This window comes from Leucoraja erinacea, chromosome 22, assembly GCF_028641065.1.
Source record: "Leucoraja erinacea ecotype New England chromosome 22, Leri_hhj_1, whole genome shotgun sequence".
Lineage (NCBI taxonomy): Eukaryota > Metazoa > Chordata > Chondrichthyes > Rajiformes > Rajidae > Leucoraja > Leucoraja erinaceus.
In genome coordinates this window covers 20,856,764-20,883,632 of record NC_073398.1, presented here as the reverse complement: position 1 = coordinate 20,883,632, position 26,869 = coordinate 20,856,764, and the positions used below count along the sequence as shown (strand labels likewise).

Here is a 26,869-nt window from a genome sequence, read left to right as displayed (position 1 = left end):
TAAAATCTCTGCAAAACTTTATTCTTACAATAATGTTACCATCATGATCTCCAATATCTCAGAATGCTCAGCAGTTTAAAAGGCACAATCCTACAGAAATTGAATATGGAGATGTTTCAAATTTATATTACAACGGAAAGACATGGTACAGAAACGACATAATCCACAGCATGATGCCAGGAAACCTTGAACAACATAGTTCAAATAAATGAGAGTGTAAGATTCCATTTAAATAGAAGTACAATACTTGAGACGCAGAAATTAGGCCCTGCGAGGCATTTTCACACAATAGGTAACTGAAAAATTAATTTTTGGGGGTACATTAAAAATAACTTTAAGGAATGATATCGCAAAAATATGTATTTCAGCAAGCAATCTCAGCAACAGAAATAACAATGCTGGAATTTAAAATTTGCTGTACCCCACATTTTTTATAATTTATAGGTAGTGTTAAAAGTAGTTACCATTTGGAACAGTGTGAGACTTAAATACTGTTAACACTGCCAAATCCAGTGATCAGATCAACATTATGGTGCATTATCCTAGTTTCCTAGCTTTGCCAAATAGATTTTGAATTTAACTCAAATGTATAATACATACATGAATACATTCATTAATTTTTGTCAGCCAGGAATAGGCCCACTTTATTCTTGTCATTTTATAATAAATGTACATTTTCTACTGGAAAAGTATGGTGCAAGAATACTATTTTGACAATTAATAGACAAACGCTTGCTGAACTCTTGACGCTTACATTTTGCATGAGCAACATGAGGCTATATGGAAAAAGAATGTTCAGTATCAAATTTTACTTATGGATAGATTTGCAATTTTTAAAAAGTTTTCATGGTGAATCTAAATTGCTGTATAGAAAAATATCCAGCAAGAGCAGGCACAGAAAGCTTCAAAATAACAGAAATCATTGTTAGTAAAAATTGCAGTTACATGTGAAGCAGGATGTGATTATTTACATATAGGCACTACTGAACACCCAATTTCAGTTCAATTGAATTCAGTTATGAATCTATTTAGTGCATCACGAGACACAGCTCATCTCGGTCTTTAAATACTGACTAAAATCACAACATGCGTGCCCAGCTAGAGTATTTAGTTTGACAAAATTAGAACTCAAACAAAGCCTTTTCTGTGGGAGTGAACAGGCGTGTTAAATTACATGTGTAGGAAGGAACTACAGATGCTGGTTTAAACTGAAGATAGACACAAAATGCTGGAGCAACTCAGCGGGACAGGCAGCATCTCGTGAGAAGGAATGGGTGACTTTTCAGATTGAGACCCTTCTGACTACTCTGATGAAGGGTCTCGACCCGAAACATCACTCAGTCCTTATCTCCAGAGATGCTGCCCGTCCGCTGAGTTACTCCAGCATTTTGTATCTATCTTCATCTTAAATTACATGCTTTTCACATTTAATTTAGTTTTATTTTCAAGGAAATTAAATAGTACCATTAAAACAAGCAGATATGAAAGCAGCATTTCATTTGCTGAAAATGTTTTACGAGAACCGCAGAGGAAGTATCTGCATTCCATCAGAATGAAAGACTTCTCAAAAGATACTCAAACACGATGGCTTTTGAGTAACACTTCAAATGCTTTTGTGATCCATGTGATTTTATACTTAAACCCGCTGACGCTTTCTGCTTCAGATCTGATTAACAAAACTATACACCAATATGGTTAAAGTCTCAGATTCAAATCAACAGATTATGTGGCAGTTATTTTAACATGAGACGCACTTGTAATACATTCAGATTCCAAATGCAAACATGCATTTCCACTACATTATTTTCACTCTCCCCATTTCCCTGACACTTTGAATCAAAACAAAATTGTTAGATAAGTTATACCAGATATACACCAGGTGTTTGTCATACAACTTACACCCACCTCCCCAAAAGGCATCAAGGTGCACTTTACATTTCCTAAGCATTCAAAAGCTAAATAAAAACGAATTGAGCCCTTTACTTGTTAATAAAATTGCATGGTTGGTTATATCTATGTATTACCCACACACAATTCCATTGCTCAGATGTAATTTGCAATTCTGACAAGGAAATTATAAATTACTTTCTTTTCAGCACAATTGGCAATTGAGACATTCAGATGGTAATGTTTTGCTGCTGAAGGTGACACTAGATCTGCACATGTGAAGCAATAGCAGCCTAGCAAGCACCATCAAGGTAATGCTGATTCACAAAAGTGCACATAATCTACATTGTTAAGGTGAATCTTGCTACATTACTTGAATGATTTGAAAACATATTTAACGGAGGTACAAATTCAGAATAAGGTAATTTACAAGATTCAGCAAATCTTGCAAACCAAACAGCAACAAGTTATGTTTTATCACTGTCTAGAAATAAAATTGAATGTAGCATGATATAACATAAAAACACTTCAAAGTTTATGTTCCCAAGTCCAATGGATAAATTTATCTTTAATCAGATTTATGTCGGCCACGAATTGGCATTTAACTGGCTTTTAGGAAAACTACAATCACTTGAAAACAAGGCAATAGGAGTAAAGCATTAAAAGTAGATAATGTCATTTAGTTGCATTACATGGTTTTAATTTCAAATGACTCAGAAAGTTGAAGCATTTGCGGGATGGAAACAGGAATTCAATCTACCAGGCAGCTGGAAACCTGCATATATATCAAGGCCAATGATGCTCCTTCATTGGAAAATTCCCCGACATACCCAATTTGAATCTTGGAAAAATCAACCAAACGAAGGGAAAGTACCCAGCAATTATAGGGCACTGCCTGCAAGGTGTCAATACCTTCAGAGATCTGGAGACTAAATCTAGGAAGTGGAGGGAGGGAGTGGGAAAGGGAAGAAGTCTACCCCTCCGTTTGAAATGCATTGTGAAATGGCAAACTTTCAGAGGGGAACCCAAAATAAATTGTGAATGCACGTAGTTTGAATGAGTGAATCATAAATAATTTTAAATACTTATTTTAATAGAATTCCACCACCTTTCAAAATAAGAGTTAACAAATGTTTCTAAATTCTACTGGTTGCATTATCAACTGTAAACCATACAGGTGCTACCTTATGGATAATACATAAAAATCTTAAAATGTATGAGTTTTGTGCAGTTTCAGTTGTAATGGACATCTCAGATAATCACGATTGGCTCAGTGGCATCCGAACATGATTTTAAAGTAACCATAGGTCCATTGATGTTCCATTAAATGAAAGTAGTAATATTGCAAAATTTCAAAATATGAATTTGTAATTTTTCTACGTTCTTCCACATCTATCCCCAAACCGATAGGCTTAAAATAGTGACTTGTGGATTAAGTTCAAGCCATTCACAGATCAGATATACTGCATTAAAATAGACATTTTTAGATAACATGGAATCAGTACATTTTATGATGTTTATTTCTTCCCACTCGCAGATGGTGTAGCTTTTCAGTGAGCAGAACTTATCCATGTTACGAATCATGTCTGATACGGAATTCAAAGTGTAAAGTAAACAAGGGAAAATACAAAGATTCCTGCATATTTTCCTTCAGCTCTTCTCAAACAACAAGTAGAAGGTCTTCAAAATGTTTTCTTTCAGTTAGAATATTTGATTTGTATATTTATGGAGGTAAGTCTGTACTAATGGCCTTGACAGCATCAGCTTAATGGTCCCTTTTCCCAAGCGGTAGCAGCCATAACCCACAAGTCCAATAACAGTTGTTTTAAGGGAAAACTTCAATACTTTAGTCGCTAAAGATGGCGGAGGAATACTGTAAAATAAAAATTGGTTTATTAGTTATTCAGGGAAGATGCAAAAAAAAACCCCGTATTTCATAATAAAGTCAACATGTTGAAAATGTGCCACAAATGTTCCACTTCCCAACTTTTACATTCCTTTGTTAATATTCTCTCTACTAACTGTCCCTGGTCACCCATCAAACATCTCAATTTATTCTCGTAACAACCGTGGACTTGCCCTTAGATATTCCATTTGGCTACGTGTTCCTCTCATGCAGAGCCTGAAGAAAGGTCCCAACTCGAAACGTCACCTATCCATGCTCCCCAGAGATGCTGCCAGACCCGCTGAGTTACTTTGACATTTTGTAATTTTTGTAAACCAGCATCTGCAGTTCCTTGTTTCTATATTTTGATAAGTCAGAGCTTATTATTATTTTTTTTAAATCGAGGCTCCATGGCAATAACAATTTGGATAAGCATTCCCAATACTAGTCATGATAATAAAACCACATACTGGTATTGAAGCTTAGAACATTATTGTGATTCTATTCTGCAGAATGTTCTTTGGTTAGCCCCAACATGCCATTATGATTATGTAGTTGCCGTTGACCTGCATTACTCTGGAATGTCCACTTACAATCTTTGAATGCTTTCCACCACTCCACCTCCAGGTCCCTCAGATCGGCCGACTTGGGGCTGCTGAATATCCCGCGGTCTAGGCACAAGCTTAGGGGCGACCGTGCCTTTGCGGTTGCAGCTCCTAGACTGTGGAACAGCATCCCCCTTCCCATCAGAACTGCCCCCTCCATCGACTCCTTTAAGTCAAGACTAAAATCTTATCTATACTCCCAAGCCTTTCCTGACCTCCACTGAGCGAGGGCTATATGTATATATGAATGTAGTTTGTATGTTTATACTATTCTTATAACAAATGTAAAGCACTTTGGCCAACGAGAGTTGTTTTTTTAAATGTGCTATATAAATAAATGCGACTTGATTTGACTTTCCTGATGAAGAAATCTACCATCATCATTTCAATCATTCCTCACTGCTGCTTCAGCCAAGCCTCTAAGTATTTTGTTAAGAGTGTCTCAAAACAAAATACTTATGAGCTTCAGGCCATACTCCCTGTACCTTCCAGTTATCTGAACCCCTCTGAATTCTGAACCCTTCTTAAATCCACTGGTCTGATTATCACCTATACTGGGAATGTTGGAAGCCTGGCTGCGGATGCTACTTGGACCCACCTTGTGGTTCCCACTGATTGGTATGGCATGCTGCTGTTCAGCTCTGCGTGCTAGCTTAAAATATTGGCAGAAAGAACACTCCTCCTTTGGTCTTATACATATTAAAGATCTTTACTATATTTGAACTGCCCCAGAAACTTTGGGCGGCAACACTGATAATTTAATTTGAAATATGAAAGGTGAACATTTGAAAATGCCTGTCCTCAATACCAAATATTCCCTTGATCACTCTCTTACCCTCTGTCATCCTACCCTCCCCTCACCCCCCCCCCTCCCCACCCCATTACAAGTCATTATAAATAGGATGAAAATGATAACTACCCATGTCATAACATGCTGCACCTGCAGGTAATTCCTGTACTATGTTCAATCTAAATTTTGGGATTCCAGTTGTATGAATATTCTCACCAAATGGTTATATTTTGAATTAACAAGGAAATTTGTTCACAAATAACAGTATTTCATCAATTCAAAATGTATGCAGACTTCTTCATAAAACAACAATTCCACGGTCTCTTATTAGAATAGTAATATTAACTCAAAACTGCTAAAAAAAGAGGCAGATTTTACCTCATTATTTCTTGAATGTTTAATAGATTATTCCAGTTCTTCTCAATTCCTGGCACATGACCCATTCCAACTACTCCCACCACAACGGATGGCATCCGTTGACTGGGCTCAGCTATGGAATGAACAGAAAAATAATTTAACAAATCTCAAAAATGGTAAATGCAGTGTACTTCAGTCATCAACCTTTTACGTACCTGGAAAATGTAAAACTTTAATTTATCTAGGTATATTCTAGTTTCATATTTTATGATGATTGATTCCACAGGCTATGGCCTCCTATGCTGGCTTTTGGGGCAACTTCATCACTCCTGTTCCCTATAACCTGCACTCTATCACATGCCCACCAACACCACCCTTATGCCACTCATTCTGTGCATCGAGTAATTTATGGTAAACCATTAACTTACTAAGCAGTACATCTTTAATATATGGAAGAAAGCTGGAGCATTAGGAAAATCCATGCAGTTATTAGGAGAATGTACAAACTCCAACAGAGAGCAATGGACAACAGGAACAAAGCCAGGCACCTATCCTACTTTCCAGTCAGTTATCACACACTGGAGGACAAATAAACAGCGAGAGAGAAAAAAAAATTACCTGCTTGAAAGTTAAGCAGGTCAAGCAGCATTTGTGGAGACAAAGGGATGGATGATATGCTGGTCGAGATCCTGTATCAGGACTGGGAGTGTGGAGCGAAGGTAACTGTTGTGAGAAGGAGGGGCAAGGCAGAGACGATCACTGGTGGGTGATTGCCAATGTTGGTAATATAGAGACAGATACAGCACAAATATAGGTCCTTCGGCCCAACGCGTCCATGCCAACCAAGAAACCCATCTACGCTAACCTCATTTAGCCATGTTTCATCCTTATCCCTCTCAATCTTTTCCATACAAAAGGTTATCCAAAAATGTATTTTAAATGTTATTACTGTATAACTTCCTCTGGCAGCTCATTCCCTATAAATACAATTTACTATCTGAAAATAGACACAAAATGCTGGAGTAACTCAGTGGGACAGGCAGCATCTCAGGGGAGAAGGAATGGGTGAGGTTTCAGGTCGAGACACATCTTCAGTCTAGAGTCAGGGGAAAGGTCAACGACTACTCTGTGAAGTTGCCCCTCAGTTCCTATTAAATGTTTCTCCCATCACCTTAAACCTGTGTCCTCTAGTTCTTGATTCCCTCAACCTGGGAAAAAGGCTGTATGCATTCAGCCTATTTACGCCCCTCATTTTATACACAGCAAAAATCACTCCTAAGTCTCCATCACTCCAATGAATAAAGTCCTAGCCTATAAATGACTGTTATGCCCTACCCTTCCATTTATTCTCTCCGAGCACAACTCAGTGAAAAGAACCTACAAGACAAAATGTAACTTCCCCAACTGGTTAAGCAACTTAGCAAGACTTAAGAGACCAAACCAAGAAGTATTTTTGTTTATACAGACTAGCAGCAAAAATTATGATGCAGATGGCTCAGTGGGGGGGGCAACATATTTGACTACCAAACAAATTCCAATCAGTAGATTAGAGAGTAACAGAAGCTTATCCAGGTTAGTTTGTGTGCTTACGTCCTAAAGCCAGAGGTAGTTCTAATGGCTTTGCGGCTTGCTTTAGCATATAGGCTAGGTAAACATCCCGTTCAGCAACAATGGTTCGATGAAGATCAGGAAACTCTCCGATCATTTCGGACATCATCTGTTCTAGAAGATCTTTCTGTTTGCACTTTTCTACGTCATCTTTACTGAAACAGATAAATCAATTAAAAATTAAATTAAAAACAATCATTGCTTAATTTTACACTGTTAAGTCTTGCTTCCTTGAGCAAATAAGTTGAGAAAAACTGTGTCGTCAGTTTAAAACACTTAATGCAGAATGCACGTCACAATGCATCATATTTACATTTATAATAGATATTAAACAGTTATAAGTCTCTAATATTGCAATGAACACGGGAAATTAAATAGGGTGTGCATCATGGCGAGAAGCAATAAGCTATATTAACCAGGGAGTGGTAGTGGCTCCTTAAGTTTCAATTGGGTGTGCATAGATTGTGACAGAATCATGAGTAGGGTAAGCAAAGGGCTTGGATTTTGGATTACAAAGAGAGAAAATTTGATTTTAATTGATAAATAAACAATGAGGAGTAATGGTCTTTGTTCTCCATATAAACTAAGCCTGTCCAAAAGAGTCAGTTTAAAAAAAAAAATAGTTCCAATGGAAATAAAGGTTTATTATCAAAGTACAAAGAGAATATGCAGATGTGCAGAACATTGATCAGATACCAAAAAAAAAAAATCTGATTTGGGGAATTCGTTGCCAAGAGGATTTGGGCTTATTAGAGATTTACCAGAATTATATCAGAAAAAAAGTTATGTGGAATAAATTTGTCTACATACATTTCCAAGAGGTTTGAATGTGATTAAGTGTTTCAAACAATTTGATGCAGAAAATAAAACAGCTACGTACTACTTCATTTCAGAACGTGGCAAAATGTATGAAGTAGCAGTAAAACTCAAATTCTGTCAGGAGTATTATGTGACAAGGATTATGGGAGGTAAATGGAGGCAAGGAATAAAGTCACCCAACAACTAAAAGGAATGGCGTAAAAGTTTGAGGGACTGAGTATTTTTAAAGTACTCCCAGGTTTATGTGTTTTATGACAGTGTTTTATGACATTGTTCTCAATTCCAATAAACTGCCCGAATATATATTCAAAATCATTTCGTCAGTTTGAATTATTTTTCATATAAATTTGCACATGACTTAGCAGAGCAGCACATCAGCACTTTTGAAATGTAAATTTACGTAATTATGAAAGCATGGCTGAAGCTTGCAAATCCATGAATTATGACATACATATTCATACCTGATGGGATCAGACAAGAAACAGAGACCCCAGGCTAATTTGACCTTCTGCCAGAGTGAAAGTGCAGCAATGGCCCTTTTAAAGGTGATAGGGATGGGCCTGTCCCCAAGGTGAAACTTACAGAAAGGCACTTTTCCAGCCTGAAACACACAATTTTTAAAAGGCACGTTTCATAAGACGTTCAATGCACAGTACAGTGGAAAATTAAGGGATTAACAATCCATACTTAAAAATGTAGATTTGGTTATGTTAAAAGTTGTTGTAAAGCAATAAGTTATGGTTTAATGTGTCATTAAAACTCTAAAGCTGGTTCAGTCCTGAAGGCGGAGTTGGATTCACGGGAGGTGCTCCTGGAGGGGAGGACAGTCCTCAAACTGCATCTTGGACAATACAGCTCATCCCCTCAATCTGAGGAGTACCTCCAGCAACAGACTGGATCCACCAAGATGCAGTACAGAAAGCCACAGGAGATTCTTTTTTCCATGTGACTATCAAACTGTAAACTTCTCCCCCTTCTATCGTGGCGTAGACTGAGACTGACTCCCCTCTCCCCCACCCAAATCTTAGCACATCCCCAATCCTTTCCACTCGTCACTTTAATGTCATGTTTCATGTATCTTGTGTGTTATGAATGTTGGCAGATCAATTTCGCTCCTGGAATAAATAAAGTTCTATCGTATCGTATTATTAAACCTTATTCTATGAGCCAGAACACTTAATATTTTCCATGTAGGAAGGAACTGCAGATGCTGATTTAAAACGAAGATAGACACAAATAGCTGGAGTAACTCAGCGGGACAGGCAGCTGGATAGAAGGAATAGGAGACGTTCGGGTTGAGACCCTTCTTCAGACTGGTTGTTAATATTTTCTATTTCATCCAGGAGAATAGATCTTAAATCCTCGTAATCCATCTATTCGACCTAGAAAACGCTGCAACAATACTCTCCAAATACAAGGAGAGGATCATTGACATCAGTTTCTAGCTTTCCCATTAAACAGCACAAAGGCATAATCCAGATTGCTACCAGATTTGCTTCCTTGATGTTTAGGTCAGATAACTTTAATATTAGGGCCACGGTATTTAAATGGCATTGCTGACCACAAGAGAGACGAGTCAACTTCGAGAGGGATGAAACGGACAAGAGGAATACCCACCTCCTTGAAGGCTTCCCTGAATTCACCCCCTGGGGCCATGCCCAGCTGTTCTGTGATGTGAGCAGAGACCTTCAATAGCAGCATCTGCATCAATCCAGACATTACTCCATTCTATCAAAACAAGAATAGTTAAGTTTTAAAAAGGTACAGAAAACTTTGCTAATCAATAGCTGTTTGCAGACTGTGTTAACTACATTGAGAAATTAAAACACAGTATTATTCCACACAATACAAAGGACATGTGGCCTGATCGATTTATTTATTTGGAAGAGGTTCAAAATCTCAGACAGACAAAAACTACCGGAATGAATTCAGCGGATCAAGCAGCATCTGTTTTGGGGGTGGAGGTGGGAATTGACAGTCAAGAGGTACTCCTCAGATTGACCAGTGTGTCATTTGGGTCATAACCCTGCATATGGGCAGAGTGGTAAAAAATATAGGGACGCGAGGTGGTGGGGGAGAAAGACAGGGGCCAGTAGCACAGAACGAGAGGAAAGGAATAATGGCCAGTTAGAGAAGGGGGAAGTCGTGTGTTAGGGTGTTGAAAATGGGTGTTGTGGGACTGGAGCGGAGGTTGAGAGAAAGAGAACAAAAATGGGAGGTGGAGGGTGAGAAATGGCTACCTGAAATTAAGGGTTACCTGAAATTGAATAAAATCAAGATTCAATGTATAAAATCCCAGCTTTTTACAGATATATGCCCTCGCGCCCACTTTTTCAAATAGTAAAATAATTTGCAAATACAGATTAAATAATTCTAACCAGATCTGTGATAATGATCATATTGTCATGTTATTTTATTGTATCGATGAGAGCCATTTGGCTTTAAACAACTGAACTGATGCTCATTTGGACTGGAGAAGATTGACTGAGATATTAAAGACTCTTACTGATTTGAGGTATTAATAACCCAGATCTCAAAATAACGAGTGGGGCGTGGAGGGACGGAGGTACAAAGAGGAGGTAAAAATGAATCAGTGTGTCAAAAATTTCCATCAAAATGAAATAAGATTTCAGTAATTGAGAGATGGATGATCAGACACCTGGGAAGAAATTGATGATTTGAGGGATATTGTGAATGAATAACTTATTCTATTATTTAACTCAGCATCTATTCTCGTGTACCAAGGTGATCTTATCCAATCATGTTACTAAGTTTTGCACAATCATTTAAAAGTGAAAAAAAACTTACAGAATAGTGGCAGAGTCCTCAATGAAGAACGTTGCATGGTTTATGTGCAACATGGAACTAAAGTTTTTTAGCGTCCCAAGAGCCAAAAAGGTAGCTTAAGGCTATCAAAACGATGCTGTTCTTTCAAGTAGTACTCAAATTCAGTCCCATTACCTAAACCTCTCCCTCATAAGCATGTAATGTTGTTTTTTCAAAAACACACCCATTTGTCTCATGCTTTTTGTATGCATTCAATTTTTCATTCGGTTTCAAATTTTACAAAATCTTGCTTCCATAAATCAGCACAGGTCAAAATTAAGAATGCACAAACCAAAATTACAACCAAATGCACTTTAAACAAAAACGGAGTTGATCTTAAATTCAGACTTAAATACTGAACCTGTTTTATAGCTTGCTGTAACTTGTCCAGATTGATTTCTCTGGCTTCCTTAAGTAATGTCTTTTCATCCATTTTGAGCATGGAGACTCTGTACTGACATAGTTCTACGACCACTATATCTGGCTGCACTTCTTGAATAGTCTGGAACAAAATACAACATATTAAGCATGCCACCTACACAGTTCCCACTGTCTCAAGAAATCCCAGAACATTATAAAGGACATTTGCCACCCCGGACACTCCCTATTTGAACTGTTGCCGTAAGGCAGACGGTACAGATCAATGAGGACAAGGACAAACAGACTCAAGAACAGTTTTTATCCCACAGCAATGACTACACTTAATGTAGCCACCAAATGGGCGCAGGTGCGCTGCATACCAAAGGGATTGTGCAATCGACAGAAGAATGTATGGTTGTGTGTTTATGCTTGTTTTTTTTCATGTTACTTATTTTAGTTGTTTGTTTCAGATATTCCCTTTTACGTATCGTTAGCTTTTAGATAATGTGTGAATGGTGCACTGACTGGTTGGCATTTTTAATTTTGTTGTACATGTTTACATGTTATAATGACAATAAAGAACCTATCTATCTATCCTTCAAGAAACATTGCTGCTACAGAAATATTACAAGATGGAATTTTGATACATTGAGGACAGGCCAACTGGATTCAGCGAAATGCTCAAAGTGCAGAACTGCTTAACTTTTCTACACCTGGACCAAAGGATCTAAAGTGGGTGGTATCATAGATAGTGAAGATGCTTATCAAAAATCACAATAGGATCTTGATCAGCTGGGCAAGTGGGCTGAAGAATGGCTCATGGAGTTTAATATAGACACGTGCAAGGTCCTTCACAGTGAATGTTAATGGTAGGGCTCTGTGGAGTGTTTTAGAGCAGAGCAATCTAAGAGTTCAGATACTTAGATCCATGAAAGTGACATCACAGGTTGAAAGGGGGTCAAGACAGCTGGTCTTCATCAGTCAGGGTATTGAGTATAAAAGTTGGGATATTATGTTATAGATATACAACACGTGGGTGGGGCCGCATTTTGAGTATTATGTTCAGTTTTGGTGGCTCTGCTATAGGAAATACGTCATTCCATCTGGAAAGAGTAAATATTTATGAGGATGTTGCAGGATTCAAGGGCCTGAGCCAAAGGAAGAGATTGGGCAAACTAGGACTTTATTCCCTAGAGCACAATAGACTCCAGGTTGATCTTATTGAGGTATATAAAATTGTGAGGGGAATAGATGCAAAACTTCGCTAATAAATATGATTATGAAAGGGTTATACACAGTCTTTCATGCAAGGTAGGGCAATCAGGAATCAGAGAACATAGGTTTAAGGTGAGAGGGGACAGATTTATAGGAACCCGAGGAGCAAACATTTCCACACAGAGGCTGGGATGGGTCTATGGAACAAACTGCCAGGTAGTTGGGAGCAGATATGATACAGGCATGAGACAGGAAAAATCTGAAAAAAGAGGAAGAGAGATGGGGTCCAGGGGGCATTGCCCCTGGTAGGGTTCCAAGGGGCAATGCCCCAGGCGGGGGTAAAAGGGGCAGCGCCCCCTATATGCAGACTTTTTTTGATAATTGTACCTTGAAATGACGTTTTCTTGCCGGTTTACCCTTAATTTATACTGTCATTTTTTTATTGTACCTTAAAATAACACATTTTACTTGCCTGTCACTTCTTAATTTACACAGTTTACACGTAAGTCATATTGAAAATATTTTACACCTACTTCCTTGCTTGTTTACTCTAATTAGAGATAAGTATCCTTTACCATTGTATTTAAACACCAAATCAAATCCAACTCATAACAGTTAGGATGCAAATGATGATCCATCTACTTCAAAGATGATCATATTGTGCTACATAGCTGTCACATTGTACAGTGGACAAAATATTAACATCTCAACCTAGAATTTAAGACATTATTTGAAAATAACACTTCCCAAAATTTAAAATTAAAGATTTAATTTCTTTAATTTCTTTAATTTCTTTAAATCTATGGTAAAATTATTTTTAAAAAAAAGGCAAATAATCTTTTATCTTCTTTTGATTACTGGACATTTTCTGATTGCCAGAACTTTCAAAGTCAGTAACTATTAAGGAATGTTAATTGCTGACTCAATGGTGAGTCCAAGGTGGAAATGCAACAATACATTGTATTGCGCGGCCAGATGGCATCCCGACGGGCTGCGGCTGTGGACTGGGATCGTGGCCAGAGGTCTTTATCAAGGCGCCGCTGTCTCGATGCCGCCCGGACCGCCACGTAGAACCCCGGCTGGGGCCTTGCGGGTAGAATCCCCGGTCGGACGAAGCGGCCGACGGAGCCCGCGGGTGGGGCCCGGGTCGGCACCATGGAGGCACGAGTGGGGCGTCGACAGGGGTGAGGCCTCGGCAGCAGTGAAGACTCGCGACGATGGGGCATGGCGGCGGTGCGTTACTAAATTTCAAAATCCGTGGATGCGTGGAGAAATCTCATGCCTAATGATTACAACATTAAAAAGGCATTTGGATATGTGCATGAATAGGAAAGGTTTAGAGCCATTTTGTCCAAATGCAGGCAGGTGGACTAGTGTGGATGCGGCTTCTTGGTTGGCGTGGACACGTTGGATCAAAAGGCCCGTTTCTGTGCTGTGTGACTATGACTCTAAAAAGAATGTTGCAAAAGGACTTGATGCTTTAACACCAAATGCTATAAAAATTCCAATATAATTTTTTATTGATATGCTATTCCAGTCAATATTTTTGTCCTCAACACAGATTATTAGACCTCGACTTTCATGCCAACTGTCTATATTAATTTGTGCAAAATTACACCTATACACATCAGACTACATTAGATTTTGAACCTGTGCAACTTGTTTTTGTTATCTATCCAAGGACCAGATTAGAGCAAAGTCAATGGAATACAAATGTTCAAAATGATTTGATTTTTCCTACATTGGTATCATACACACATAAGTTTCCAATTTTATGGAAACAAGTCTTTTGGCGATTCATATTGAGTGAACATTTAATATGTTGCTGCTGTTGGGGTTTTCATTTTCTCCCCAAGCTTTATGTTAGCCAAATAGGAAATCAAGAGTGCTTTTTAGTAATTGACAGGCTATTCAATTACATGAAAGTCTGTCAAAGGTTCCAATTTTGACCCGAGCCAGGATCCATTTCTTGCAGGGACTCCTCCATTAGGTGAAAACCAAAACAATTTTCTCAATTCTTTGCCCCCACAGCCTTCTGTGGCAAAGAATTCCACAGATTCACCACCGTCTGACTAAAGAAGACAGTAATGACATAGTAAATTAAAAAATAATATCCTGGTATGTCTACTGCTTTTTTAGAGCAGTGAATGCAAACAGGATACAAAATAGGTCAGAGTGTAGTACTGTTCAGGTCACAATGATTTCATGAACTGATTAGGCTATGTATCTGATAAACTGATTAAAATAACGTCATGAAATTATACGTTAAACAAGGTACTGTATATTTCAACCAAATAAATACCCCAAAGTTGATTAAAAAGTTAAATACAAATAACACTTATACCATCTTGACACTTGCTTCTCACAATCAAAAATATACTTTTCTAAAACCAAGGTAGTATCACATCTCAGAACAAAATCATTTCAAAATATTCTAATTTTTGCTACATTGCAAACTCAGCGTATTTCAAGTTTAATAAATTATTTATATCATACAAGCTTATTTCCAGGAACAGTTGTCAGTAAAGAATATGAAAACAAACTTTCGGCGTGACTAAATTGAGACTACAATTCAAAATCAAAACTACAGCATACAGCAGAACAGGCCCATCAGCTCACAATGTCTGTGCTGAACATGATGCCAAGATGAACTAATCTCATCTGCTCACACATGATCCATACCCCTCAATTTCCTGCCTATCTAAAAGCCACAATAGGATGTGGCTCCATCACTATCCATGGCAGCACATTCCAGGCATCTAACAAAAATCTGTCCACAGTTCTCTTTTAAAATCTGCCCTCTCATCCTAAGGCTTTGCCGTTTATGCTTTGACATTTCAATGGGAAAAATGTTCTGTCTATCAATCTATGATTATTACTGTGATTATTCTCATTAAAAACGTTACATTAATAAACCACTGACCGAAAACTTGTGAAAAATCCACGCTGAAGGGTGATGGAACCTTCTCTAACCTCCAAAGCCCTCAATGCACAATACCGTCTACCAAAATTAGTTTTTGGCCTGAAGATTGTTTTACATTAAATTAGGCTTAAACATATTTGGGTCCTACAATGTTAATGCTTCAGTATTCTTGTACATAATTTAAACCTGAACACATTTTCTTAAATTTATTATTTTTTTCATTTTTACCTTCACAACATCGTTTCTGCTACTCTCGCTAAAGTGGGCTGTGCCAACCAGGTACACCTTACAACCATCTTCTGTGCTGAGTTCAGTGACAGTGTCTGGTAGATTTGGCTTCCCCTGCCTTTTTCGCATCTTCATTTCCCACAAAAGTTTAAAAGCATCTTCATCTGCTGTAAAGAAATAAATATGTTACAATAATTCACAATAGCAAATGGAGCTAATTAGTTATGTCAATTAGCACAATAATAACTTTAAAGGATTCTAATATTTCCCTTCCTCTAATAGAACAGTACAGCACAAGAACAGGCCCCTTGGCCACGATATCTATGATGAACATGATACCGAGACCTTCTCTTATCTACCTGCACATAACAATATCTCTCCAATCCCTACATATCCATATGCCTATCCAAAAGCCTCTTAAATGCTTCAATCACCAACCCTGGCAACGCATTCCACACATCTCCTTTAAACTTTGCCCCTCACAAATGCTCTCCTGTATTTGAGTTTTCCATCCTGGGAAAAAGGTTTTGACTGTGGACCATATTTATGCCCTTTATACACTAATTAAATAATCCACAAAGTTAGCATTGTTATCAATGGAAAAAAAAGACAATAGACTATGGCTTGTTGAGCTTACTCACGGTTCACTGAGAACATGACTGACAGCAACTCTACACTCCTGCCTACTCTCAAAAACCTTTCACCTTCCTTATCAAGAACCTATCATCTTCATCGCCAAAATATTCAGACACTGCTTATAGGTTTTCTGAAGCCTCTCAATCCTCGGGAAAGAAAATACAATTTATACGTCTTAAATAGATTCCATTTTATTTTTAAACAATGATTCTTATTTTTAGATTTTCCCAGAAAAAGAAACATGCACTTCATACCCACCCTCAAGATTCATTGAAATGAAGCAACTTCTCAATTTTCTAAACTCCAGAGAATCTGTCTAGTCAGTACAAACTTTCTTCATAAGACTACCTGCCCAATCCAAGTATGCCACGTAAACCTTCTCCGAACTGCTTCCAACAGATTTACATGCTGCCTTAAATCAGGAGACAAACACTGTGCAAACACAGTCATAGTATTCCAACAGTTGTCTCGCCAATGCCCTGTTACTGAGGCATAGCGTTCCTGCCTTTATTGGATTCCATGCAAATTACTGAAAGCAGTTTGTTAAGCTTTACCGATTACTTCATGTACTTGGACATACATCTTTTGCAAATCATGCAATTGGATATCCCACTGCAACCTCTTACCATTTAAATAATCTGCTTCTCCGGTATATGAAGTATATGTTACATTGCATATTTTAAGCACTACTATTTAAGAATAATGGATTATCCTAAAGGGACAGTACAGCTCACAAGAGGCGACCACAATAAAAACCCTCTGTGATATTACATGCAATTACTTTCATTCTTAATTTTTTTTAATTATCAATTATTACAAAATGCTTACACAGGTTTTGTGGAATATCGGACATATTGTGTGAATCATCGTCAAATACTGCTGATGGCGTTGGGCTTGCATCTGCCTAAGGATTAAAATTGTGTTTTTAAAATTGTTTTAAGTTTATAAAAGTACATCGCTTTCAGTTACATTAAACACAGTAGGCATTCTGGCAATAAGAAAATCACACAGTACATGGTTTAATATTTACAACAAAATATTAATATTTAGTTTTTTCTTTTAATATTGGTACGTTTTGAAGTCCAATTTCCTCAAATACACATTTACTGCTACCCGTACCAGGATTAAATTAGATATTGTGAAAAGGGCAAAGGCGAGGTCTTGTGAGACAAATGTGGATTGGAGGATCAAGTGTTACCACATCTCATACATATCACCCTCAAAGTCAAAATCCAGTGATTTATTTTGGTGTGGGAAATTAATAATGCCTTGTCTTGGGCATTATTGTTGTTACACTATCACATCTAAGCATGTTTTTCAAAATATATTACACATAGGGGTAACATAATCAGGCACAATTTATAGCGATATTTTAAACAGCTTTTTTTGCAGCAGCTTTGCTCCAGCTTGGGAGACATCTTGTTAAAATGATCCTCTTCATTATCCGGTCTCTAATCCTTTGGAATTTTTCTACTTGGCTGCTCATCACAATAAATGCACTTGCACTCACAGGACATCTACATTCTTTTCTGAGTCCAGACACATTCCAAAAAAACTAGCTGGAAGACAAGTCATTAATCAGCTTGCTGCGTGATAAAACTTCTGAATAATTATGCCTTTCACTACAATGTTTTTCTGCAATTCTCTTATGTGCTTTATGTTCCTATCTGCACTCAAATGTGCTGGCACACCTCTGTACTGATTCTTTGTATTTGATGATACTTTCAAAATTTCATACATTAAAAAAGATTGTCTGAACAAAAAGCTCAAAGTCTACAGCCAAATTAAAAAGCACTAATTTAGCCATACTGGCCCTACCTAGGCCCTCCTAACACATGATTTAAGGCAACTTGTACATACGAGCAAGCTCCCATATTAAATTCAAACGAGAACCAATCTTGAAAATAAAAAACTGTTTGCATGTAACCTCCCCTCAGTAATCAGATAATGTCTCTTAAGAACACCAGCTGCCAGTTTCACTGGGCAAGGCCACTTAAGAGACTTCCATTGGAAATTGACAAACATTTGCTTCTACTGATACTTGTGCAATAATACTCTTAATACTTCAAGCCCACTGACCCACCACCAGGCCTGCGACATCTATATTTTGTACCATTGTAACAAGGCTGGGGAAGATGGCGATTAATTGTTCATGTTAATTGGCCTTCATGAACACCATTCACTAAAATGCTGTGGAGGCACAGTTACAATATCAAGCAACGTATTTTCTGCCTAACGGTTTTACGTAAAAACAGAACCTATCCAAAATGAGAGGATAACAGTAATCAATTCATGTACAGTCACCTGAAATCAAACACAACCAATTTAAACTAAAAATTAACTTTCCCACCTAAAATGTATGCAAATACCGTTAAAACAAAAGATGGAAGAAAATTACATAAATGACTTACGTTGTGCTGGTCTTCCTCCATCCCTGGATTACTCCTCAGTCACACAGTAGCAATCTGTTGGACAGACAAGAACAATTAATTAATTTATAATCAGCTATTGTGGAGGAACGTCTTAATTTGAGCATTGCAAAATTGCAATAATAAGGTATGATTGAGTATTATGAACTAAGATGCATACTGAAAACAAGCATTTTCTTTTCTCAACATCACACTTGTGGACTTGGCTCAAATTAAACTGAGAATACAAAAAAAAACATTCTCCAGTGCTGGAATAACTCAGTGGGCCAGGCAGCATAAGACTGAAGAGCAGAACTAGGCCATTCGGCCCAACTCCACCATACAATCACAGCAAATCTATTTTTTCCTTCTCATAGGGTTCCCTCCCATAGACATAGGGCGATTTCGGGAGGATATGGATAGGTGACATTTTGGGTCAGAACTCTTCTTCAGACTACAATCTACTATCAAATGCCGAGTTACTTGAACACTGTTATTTTTGTAATCCAGTATTGCAGTTCTTTGTGTCACTATGTGAGAATACGGTTTAAGGGAATTGATGCATTCACAAACAGTGAATTTGTCCAACACACACACATGCATAGAGAGTTGAACTGAGTTTAGAAATTGTAAATTTCTGAACACTCAGTTCAGTACACAAACCAGCATTCAGTGTGGACCTTTCATTTCAGAAGCCATTTGACAATCAACTATTATCTGGTAATGATAACCACAACATTACCAATAACCACTATGTCAATTTCTAATTTACTGAATTTAAACGCCACAATTGCCAACATGGGATTCCAACATACTCCAAGCCTCTTGATCACCTATCCATTGCCACTTGTCGCCGTGCAGCCCATCGGGGAGCGGATTCCTCTGGAGTTGGAGGGACAGGGAGACCCAGCGGCTTTTGAGAATGGTCCAGATGTACTGCCTGACGAACTGTATAAAGGTTGTGCACCGGGATGCCGTTCTGTGGTGTTTCACTATGTGAGAAAATACCACACAAACAGTGATTTGCTGAATCATAGGATTGTTAGCCCAAGCCTCTAGATCACCTACCTATTTTCTCCAAATATGCTGCCTGACCTGCTGAGTTACTCCAGTACTTGGTGTCTACTTCTAGATCGTAATCCAGTAATTTAACCACTCCACCATTATGGTATTGCCAATTATGGAGCTAATCCAAAATTAGATTTCTATACATAAAAGCACAAACACAGATAGAGGCATATAGTGATACATTGTGCTAATAGGCCCTTCGGCCCAACTTGCCCACACTGGCCAACGTCCCAGCTACACTAGTCCCACCTGCCAGCATTTGGTCCCTATCCCTCCAAATCTGTCCTATCCATGTACCTATCTAACTGTTTCTTAAATGCTGGGATAGTTCCTGCCACAACTACCTCCTCTGACAGCTTGTTCCATACATCCTCCACCCTTTGTGTGAAAAGGTTACCCCTCCGATTCCTATTAAATCTTTTCCCTTTCACCTTAAACCCATGTCTTCTGGTCCTCGATTAACCTACTCTGGGCAAGAGACTGTGCATCTACCCGATCTATACCTCTCATGATCTTGTACACCTCTGTAAGATCACCCCTCATCCTTCTGCACTCCAAGGGATAGTCTCACCCTACACATCCTCTGCCCATAGCTCAGACCCTCTAGTCCTGGCAACATCCTTGTAAATCTTCTCTGTACCCTTTCCAGCTTGACAACATGGATGGAGAAGGAAAAGCAATGACCATTATATACAGCCTGCCATCAGGCCTCTAATCGTCAAGTTAAATATTTCAGGCCATAGAATTTTTAAGAGCAATAGAACGTTAGGAAAAATGTATTTTGATAAATGGCAATTGGACAAGGATGATTAACTTGTAAACTGGATAAAGATTCAGTTCAGTTTATTGTCACGTGCACCAAGATAAAGTGAAAAGCTTTTGTTGCGTGCTATCCAGTCAGCGGAAAGACAAAACATGATTACCAGTGAGCCATTTATAGTGTACAAAAATGTTGCTGTAGGAGTAGAGATTTAAGAGTGTGGAGCAATTTGACTATGTGATTGTAGATCTGCTTCTGTGGCTAGCATGCAAATAATTGCCAGGGTTGGGCACCAGCTTCAGAAAAAGCAATCGGCATGAGCCTCTGACAAACATTATGTGATGCTTGACAATCCATGAGCATGGTGACAGAGAACCATGGAGCAAAAACAAGTTGCAATTAATTAAGTGTTTCAAATTTTTTTATGAGTTTTGGAACAGGGAAACAAACCCTATTAGGATTGTACATTGAAAGAAAAACAGCAGCAAATATTTGCAAATGAAGCATTTCAATGAGAAGCAAAAGATTTTAAAGAAAACCATCCATTTTTATCTAATCCTGGAGGAACAGAATTGAATAGTTGATAATATGTCAATAATGCATTGAACCACATCACATTTTTTCAAAAAGAAAAATAATTCATGGATAATACTAGAATCACACGGTTATATCAAATCAGCAAAGGTTGAACATTTGGGGTTTCAATTCTTTTGAAAAACAATCGAAGGCCAGAAAATGATCAACAGAGATCTAAAGTTATGATTGGTTTTGATACAGGTGTGATTCATCCCACCGGGGAAAAGGCAAAAAAAATGGCAGTGATAATGTAAGAGTAATTGAATGGAGACACGTATCATGATAATTAGAAACTTGTTCTCCAACAGAGTGATGGGAATGTGAAATCCCTATTAAAACACAAATTAAAAAAGTTGGGGAGGATTAGAGGAAAGAGATGATTGTTGTCTACATTTTCCCTTCTGCTCTGCTATTTAGAACACACTGGTTTCTACCTCAATGAAACCTCATCAAACCAAAGTGATGGCTCTTTCTCTTTCTATAAATAGTATCAGCTGAGCATTTCCAGCATTCTCTGCTTTTATTTCCAGTTTCTAGCACCTGCACTATTTTAGATCTTGAGGAGCTAACAGTCGTACTATGGTTTCTCTTTTCATTGGCCAACTTATTGATTATGAGATTCCTCATATTTCTTCTGGTCAGGTGGCATTCCTTTGACATTTGTGCAAGCAAATGAAATTTCCACTGCACTTTTAATGCCAACGGAGAGCAGATCCAAAGAATTCCATTGCTGCTATGATACTAAAGAATTATTATTAAAAAGGGTAAACCACAGACAAACTCCTTCTGGTTCAGAAGCATGTCCCGAGGCCAGTAGAACAGTATGCAATCTGGTTTGGAAAATTTATCAAAGTAATGAATAATTTGTTTTTTTAAAAGATGCCAAATACAAGCACAGGTTTTTTGCTCCAGACTTTTAAATCTCGTTCCCAAATTCATTAATTATGATTTCACAATTAAATTTACTTCACGTAGAAACAAATTAAAGTTTACAGAACATTGCACAATCAAGTGACAATAGTTGAAACAAGATCTTTTTTAAACAGCATTAGAATTCAAGGGATCTGATACATAAACAGACATCCAAAACATTCCCTGCAGGATTCGTGGTATGTAACTTTTTACATATTTTACATATTACATACAAGTAGAGTTGGTGGGTGGAGGAAGATTGGTAAGGCAGCTGTTATTTCATTGGTGAGGATTAGTCTCTTAAATACATTTAAGAATGAATTTATGCCTCAATGGTTTGCAAACGTATAATTTTAAACATTTTTAAAACATTAATTTCAGTCAGAATAATATTCAACAGAAGGTGATGCAAAGCAATACTTACTACACCTAGCACACGCAAATTTATCCAGGTGCCGTAAAGATGCCACCGAAACAAGTGGATACTGATAGTGGCAGACGTGAAGCCTCATCACCATCGGTATTATTCTACAAATAAGAAAATCCAATACAATTTCTGGAGGAATCCCATCTGTGGTTTTATGATCAATCAAATCACACAGCTTTGTAAAGACCCAAGCCAGTTGTGAATTAACATGTATTTTTCCCATTTTCTAACAAACAAAATAAAGGAGTCACTCTGGCACCACATGCTAGTGAGAGTAGGAATAGAAGGACAGTACAGATGAATGCACGGCTGAGAAGCTGGTGCTCAGGAATTCTGAGAGATAGAATATACATGCATTTGGAAAGTCAAAGACTAATTAAGTATAGCTGGCATAGCTTTCTATGTGGAAAATCATGTTTCATCAAATTGATGAAGGATTTTGAAGAGGTGACCAAAACGATTAATGAGGACAATGCAGTCAATGTCTACATTTAGAGAAATGTTTTGTCTCTAAATAGTCTTTGTTTAGTCTTTAGCAAGGCCTTTGACAAGGCATTGCATGGTTGGCTGGTCTGGAAGGTTAGATCACATGAGATACTGGCTGAGCTAGCCAATTGGACATCAATTTTGATTGAAGGCAAGAAATAGAGTGGTGGTTAAGGGGCTTTGTTTCAAATTAGAGGCCGGACAGGTAAAGTGTTGCAAGGGTCCACTGTTGATTTTTATTTATATTAGCAAGTTGGATGTGAATGTAAAAGGCATGGCTTGGGTATTTCATTTTGGGAAAACAAGTGAGGGTAGGACTTGCATATTAAGTGGTAGAGCCTTGGGGAATGAGAGTCCAGGGGGTACAGGTATATAGTTCAATTTAGATGGCAATACAGGTGAACAAGGTGGTTAAGGCAGCATTTGGCATGCTTGCTTCTGTAGCATCAGGGTACTGAGTGGCAGTGGTGGGATGCGATGTTACACAAGACGCTGGAAAGACCACATTAGGCGTAGTGTGACAATTCTCGTCGTCCTGTTATAGGAAGGTTGCAAAAGAAAAAAGGGATGTTACTGCATCTTTTGGGTTCTAGCTATAAGGAAAGAGAATATTTTTTCCTTGAAGCGGAGGAGGCTGAGGGATGAGTTTATAGAAGTATATAAAATTGTGAGGGACTTGGATAAGGTGAATAGCCAGTCTTTACCTCAGGACAGGAGAGTGTAAAAGTGGAGGGCACAGGTTTAAGGCACGAGGGGAAAACATTAAAAAAAAGAGACAGGCGGGTGGGGGCAGGTTTATTCCAAAGAGACCCAAGGGGTGCCTTTTCCCCATATAGATGGTTGAGGGAAACATGGAACAAGCTGCCAGAGGATGGGGTAAAGGATGGTATAATTACAACTTTAAAAATACACTTAGATATGTACATGAATAAGAAGAGTTTGTTTGGATAATGGCCAGGCATAAGCAAGTAAGACTAGGTTGGTTAGGCAACTTGATCTGCATGGACAAGTTGGGCCAAAGGGCCTATTCCATGACCATCTCAAAAGTAGTTTCCATGAAAGTACACTCAAAGAAACATCCAAAATATTTGTCTCCAATCATTTAGACCTTCTCAGAAAGACACAAAAAGCTGGAATAACTCTGCTGTTAAGACAGCATTACTGGAGAAAAGGAATAAGTGATGTGTCAGGTCGAGACCCTTCTTCAAACTTTCATTACCCTTTCCCCTGAAAGTCTGAAGAAGGGGCTCAACCCGAAACCTCACCTATTTCATTTCTCCAGAGACGCTGACTGACCCTCTGAGTTATTCCAGGCATTTGTGTATCTATCTTTGGTTTAAACCAGCATCTGCAGTTCCTTCCTACACATTCTGACCATCTTTTACATTTCCATGTTTATACATTCTAGTCCAAACATGGAGAATGGAAAATTAAACTCATAAGCAGCTGGAACTCAGGCTCATCCTTTATACGGAATAGAGTGCGACAAAACAATCACTCATTCCGAGTTAGGTTTCCCTACTGTGTGAATAATTCTATTCAAACCACGATAGTCTCTTCCAGAGTTTCCACGTGTGTCATTTTGATTCCCCATCGCATTTTCACTCTGATCTTTCTGCCTTTGGCTTCTCATTGTTCCAATGAAAGCCTATGCAAGCTTGAGCATGGTTCTCATCTTCCCGAGATCATGATATAATCCTCAGGATTCAACACCAAATTCAACAATTTCAAATAATCAATCTTGCTGATGAAAGATCAATTTTTAACATCAATCCAGTTGTGTTCTCTCTCACATACCAATACAATGTGTAGTTCAGTCTGTCTCAATTGCTATGCTGTACTAAATACTTGTCTGAAGGGTCTCGACCCAAAATGTCACCCATTCCTTCTCTCTGAGATGCTACCTGTCCTGCTGAGTTATTCCAGCATTTTGTCTATCTTCAGTGTAAACTAGCATCTGCAGTTCCTACCTACACATTAAATATTTTCAGTTTAAAAAAAATCAGTTTACTTAAAATAAGAGGTTCTGTCAGACTTGTAGATTATCTTTGGTTGACAGAGCAGGAGGGATACTGCGGGGAAAAAAACTTTCCACAGAAACCTCCGGTTTAAATCCCAATTATTTGAGATTAAAGTATGTTCCCAAACTCTGATGAACGATTCTTACCCAGAAACTTTAACTGTGCAGCCTGACCCAGATTCTTCCAGCATTGTTTTATTTCACATTGCCACCATCTGAAGTTTTAGTGCTCCTATTGATTGCTCCCATTTCTGTTTATAAATGTATCATAGCTCTAAATTCATCAAATTCAAGCTCATTGATCTATTACTTAGGACCTAGTGAATATTCTTTTAGATTAATTTAACTATATCATTCTATGCTTTTAGAATGAGCAATTTCAAATTAAATACATTGCAGAAATTTGATGCGACTGTGGTTGCTCCTAAAAAGGTAGAACTTAACATTGTGCAAATCAATCATGGCGCAAGAGGAATATGATAAAGGAAACCAAAACATATGCAAGGAAGCTGACAACATTCAAAAGTCAAAATTTATGTTTGCAATAATAGAAAACAGAGCATACTATACTTCAATTAAAAATGTAACATCTACAATATCTACATTTAAATAAAAATGTTAAGCAGCTGTATGAGACAGTTATGCCCTGGAGAGTGAGACTAAACATAGTTGACACATAGTCACTTTTCGCCTCATTCAGCTTCTTTGTTGTCGAAGGGACAACAACATCATCAAAAGTTTGTCGTTGTTACAATTTAAAATATTACACATATAAATCTCAACACATTACCACCATGTGAAATTTATCATTGTTTTTTTTTTTTAAAGTAAAGTTTTACAAATACATCACCAGACAATCAACGAATAATTACGTATCGCCGGAAATCATTGAAATAAACTTTTTTTGTCCGTTTCACAAGATATTTGGGGAAGTTTATACTTGGATCAAAACTGCTGCTGCTGCCCACCATATGGTTAAAATAAAACGCTCTTCACACACTTGAGAAACATTGATTACCTCCCATATCGATTCCACCGCAAGTCTATGGCACTGTTAGTTATTATTAGTTGTGGGATAAATCACAGGTGACCGTGGACATTTGCAGACGACTGGAGACTTCGAAGAGACGGCGAGTCACAAAGAAAGTGCCACTGGAATTGAGGGAGCGCTCTGCCAGAAGCTCCACGGCTCCGTAACGCGGAGCACGCTGGGAGATGGAGTCACGCGCATGGGCGTTTCACCCGCGACTAGCGGCCGATGGTGAGCGGGCGGAACTACAACACCCAGCGGCCCCCGCGGCGCCCGGTCATGCGCAGACGGGCCCACTCCTCCCCCAGGCGGGCGGGCGGACGCCAGGCCTCAGGCTCCGCGGCCACGCGCTTACTCATCGCCAGCGACGGCGGTGACGAGCCGCGCGGAAACGCTGGCGGGGACCCACCTCTGACGATGATCCTCGCTGGATTCCCTGACGGGGAGGGAGGGCGCGGTAGCGGCGGCGAAGCGGGGAGCGCAGGCGGCGAGGCCCCACGCATGGCAGCAGCGGCAGCAACAGGATCGGGACCCCGCTCCTGTATGACGTCACTCCGGGGGCTGACCCGTCCCCCCCACTCCCGGCACAAAGTTGCTGCTGCTGCTGCTACTGCAAAAGTGTGTAAGAAGCAAGTGCAGATGCTGCTTTACACCGAAGATAAACACAACATGCTGGAGTAACTCAGCGGGACTGGCAGCATCTCTGTGGAGAAGTCTGAAGAAGGGTCTCGACCCGAAACGTCACCAATTCCTTCTTTCCGGAGATGCTGCCTGACCCGCTGAGTTACTCCAGCATTTTGTGTCTGTCTTGCTGCTGCAAAGCCAAGCCTTTCACACCAATGTGTTTTGTGTATCTTTTACATCAATGCTTATTTCCAACGGCTTGCAATTTGGAAACCAATGGACTGGTTGTGCATTATTAATAATTATTTGCTTACTGCACTAAGATGGCTTTTGGGGTATGTGTAGGAAGGTACTGCAGATGCTGGTTTAAACCGAAGGTAGACACAAAAAGCTGGACTAACTCAGCGGACCGGCAGCAT

The 26,869-nt window shown here is 38.7% G+C and overlaps 2 protein-coding genes across 6 annotated transcripts in view; one reads left to right on the top strand and one right to left on the bottom strand.

Moving 5' to 3' along the window:
* Nucleotides 1-26,375, bottom strand: trabd (TraB domain containing). Of its 5 annotated transcripts, none has more exons than XM_055653066.1 (11): nt 26,236-26,375; nt 22,288-22,391; nt 18,551-18,604; nt 16,968-17,043; nt 15,504-15,670; nt 11,139-11,279; nt 9,569-9,679; nt 8,413-8,552; nt 7,115-7,287; nt 5,546-5,657; nt 1-3,760 (listed from the first exon to the last, which is right to left on the bottom strand). In XM_055653066.1, exons 3-11 carry the CDS (start codon nt 18,569-18,571, stop codon nt 3,589-3,591), a joined length of 1,113 nt encoding a protein of 370 aa, XP_055509041.1. In that variant the 5' UTR covers nt 18,572-18,604; nt 22,288-22,391; nt 26,236-26,375; the 3' UTR covers nt 1-3,588. The 5 variants fall into 5 exon arrangements, with proteins under 5 accessions (XP_055509041.1, XP_055509044.1, XP_055509040.1 ...); XM_055653069.1 differs by lacking the exon at nt 26,236-26,375 and adding an exon at nt 25,815-25,963 and having other exon boundaries at nt 15,504-15,667; XM_055653065.1 differs by lacking the exon at nt 26,236-26,375 and adding an exon at nt 25,815-25,962.
* LOC129707775 (tetraspanin-7-like) overlaps nt 26,319-26,869 on the top strand; it is a 14,585-nt gene continuing 14,034 nt past the window's right edge. Inside the window, exon 1 of the mRNA XM_055653064.1 lies at nt 26,319-26,444. The gene's annotated coding sequence lies outside the window, so the exon portion shown is untranslated. The remainder of the gene's footprint in view (nt 26,445-26,869) is intronic.

What these genes read in the sequence shown, in the direction of transcription:
- trabd (XM_055653066.1), bottom strand. Translation starts at nt 18,571, where the DNA reads ATGGAGGAAGACCAGCACAAC. An exon ending in TTCTTGTCTGATCCCATCAG is followed by an intron (nt 7,288 to 8,412) that starts GTATGAATATGT and finishes TATCTGTTTCAG; the next exon opens with TAAAGATGACGTAGAAAAGT. An exon ending in AACATTCAAGAAATAATGAG is followed by an intron (nt 3,761 to 5,545) that starts GTAAAATCTGCC and finishes TTTATTTTACAG; the next exon opens with TATTCCTCCGCCATCTTTAG.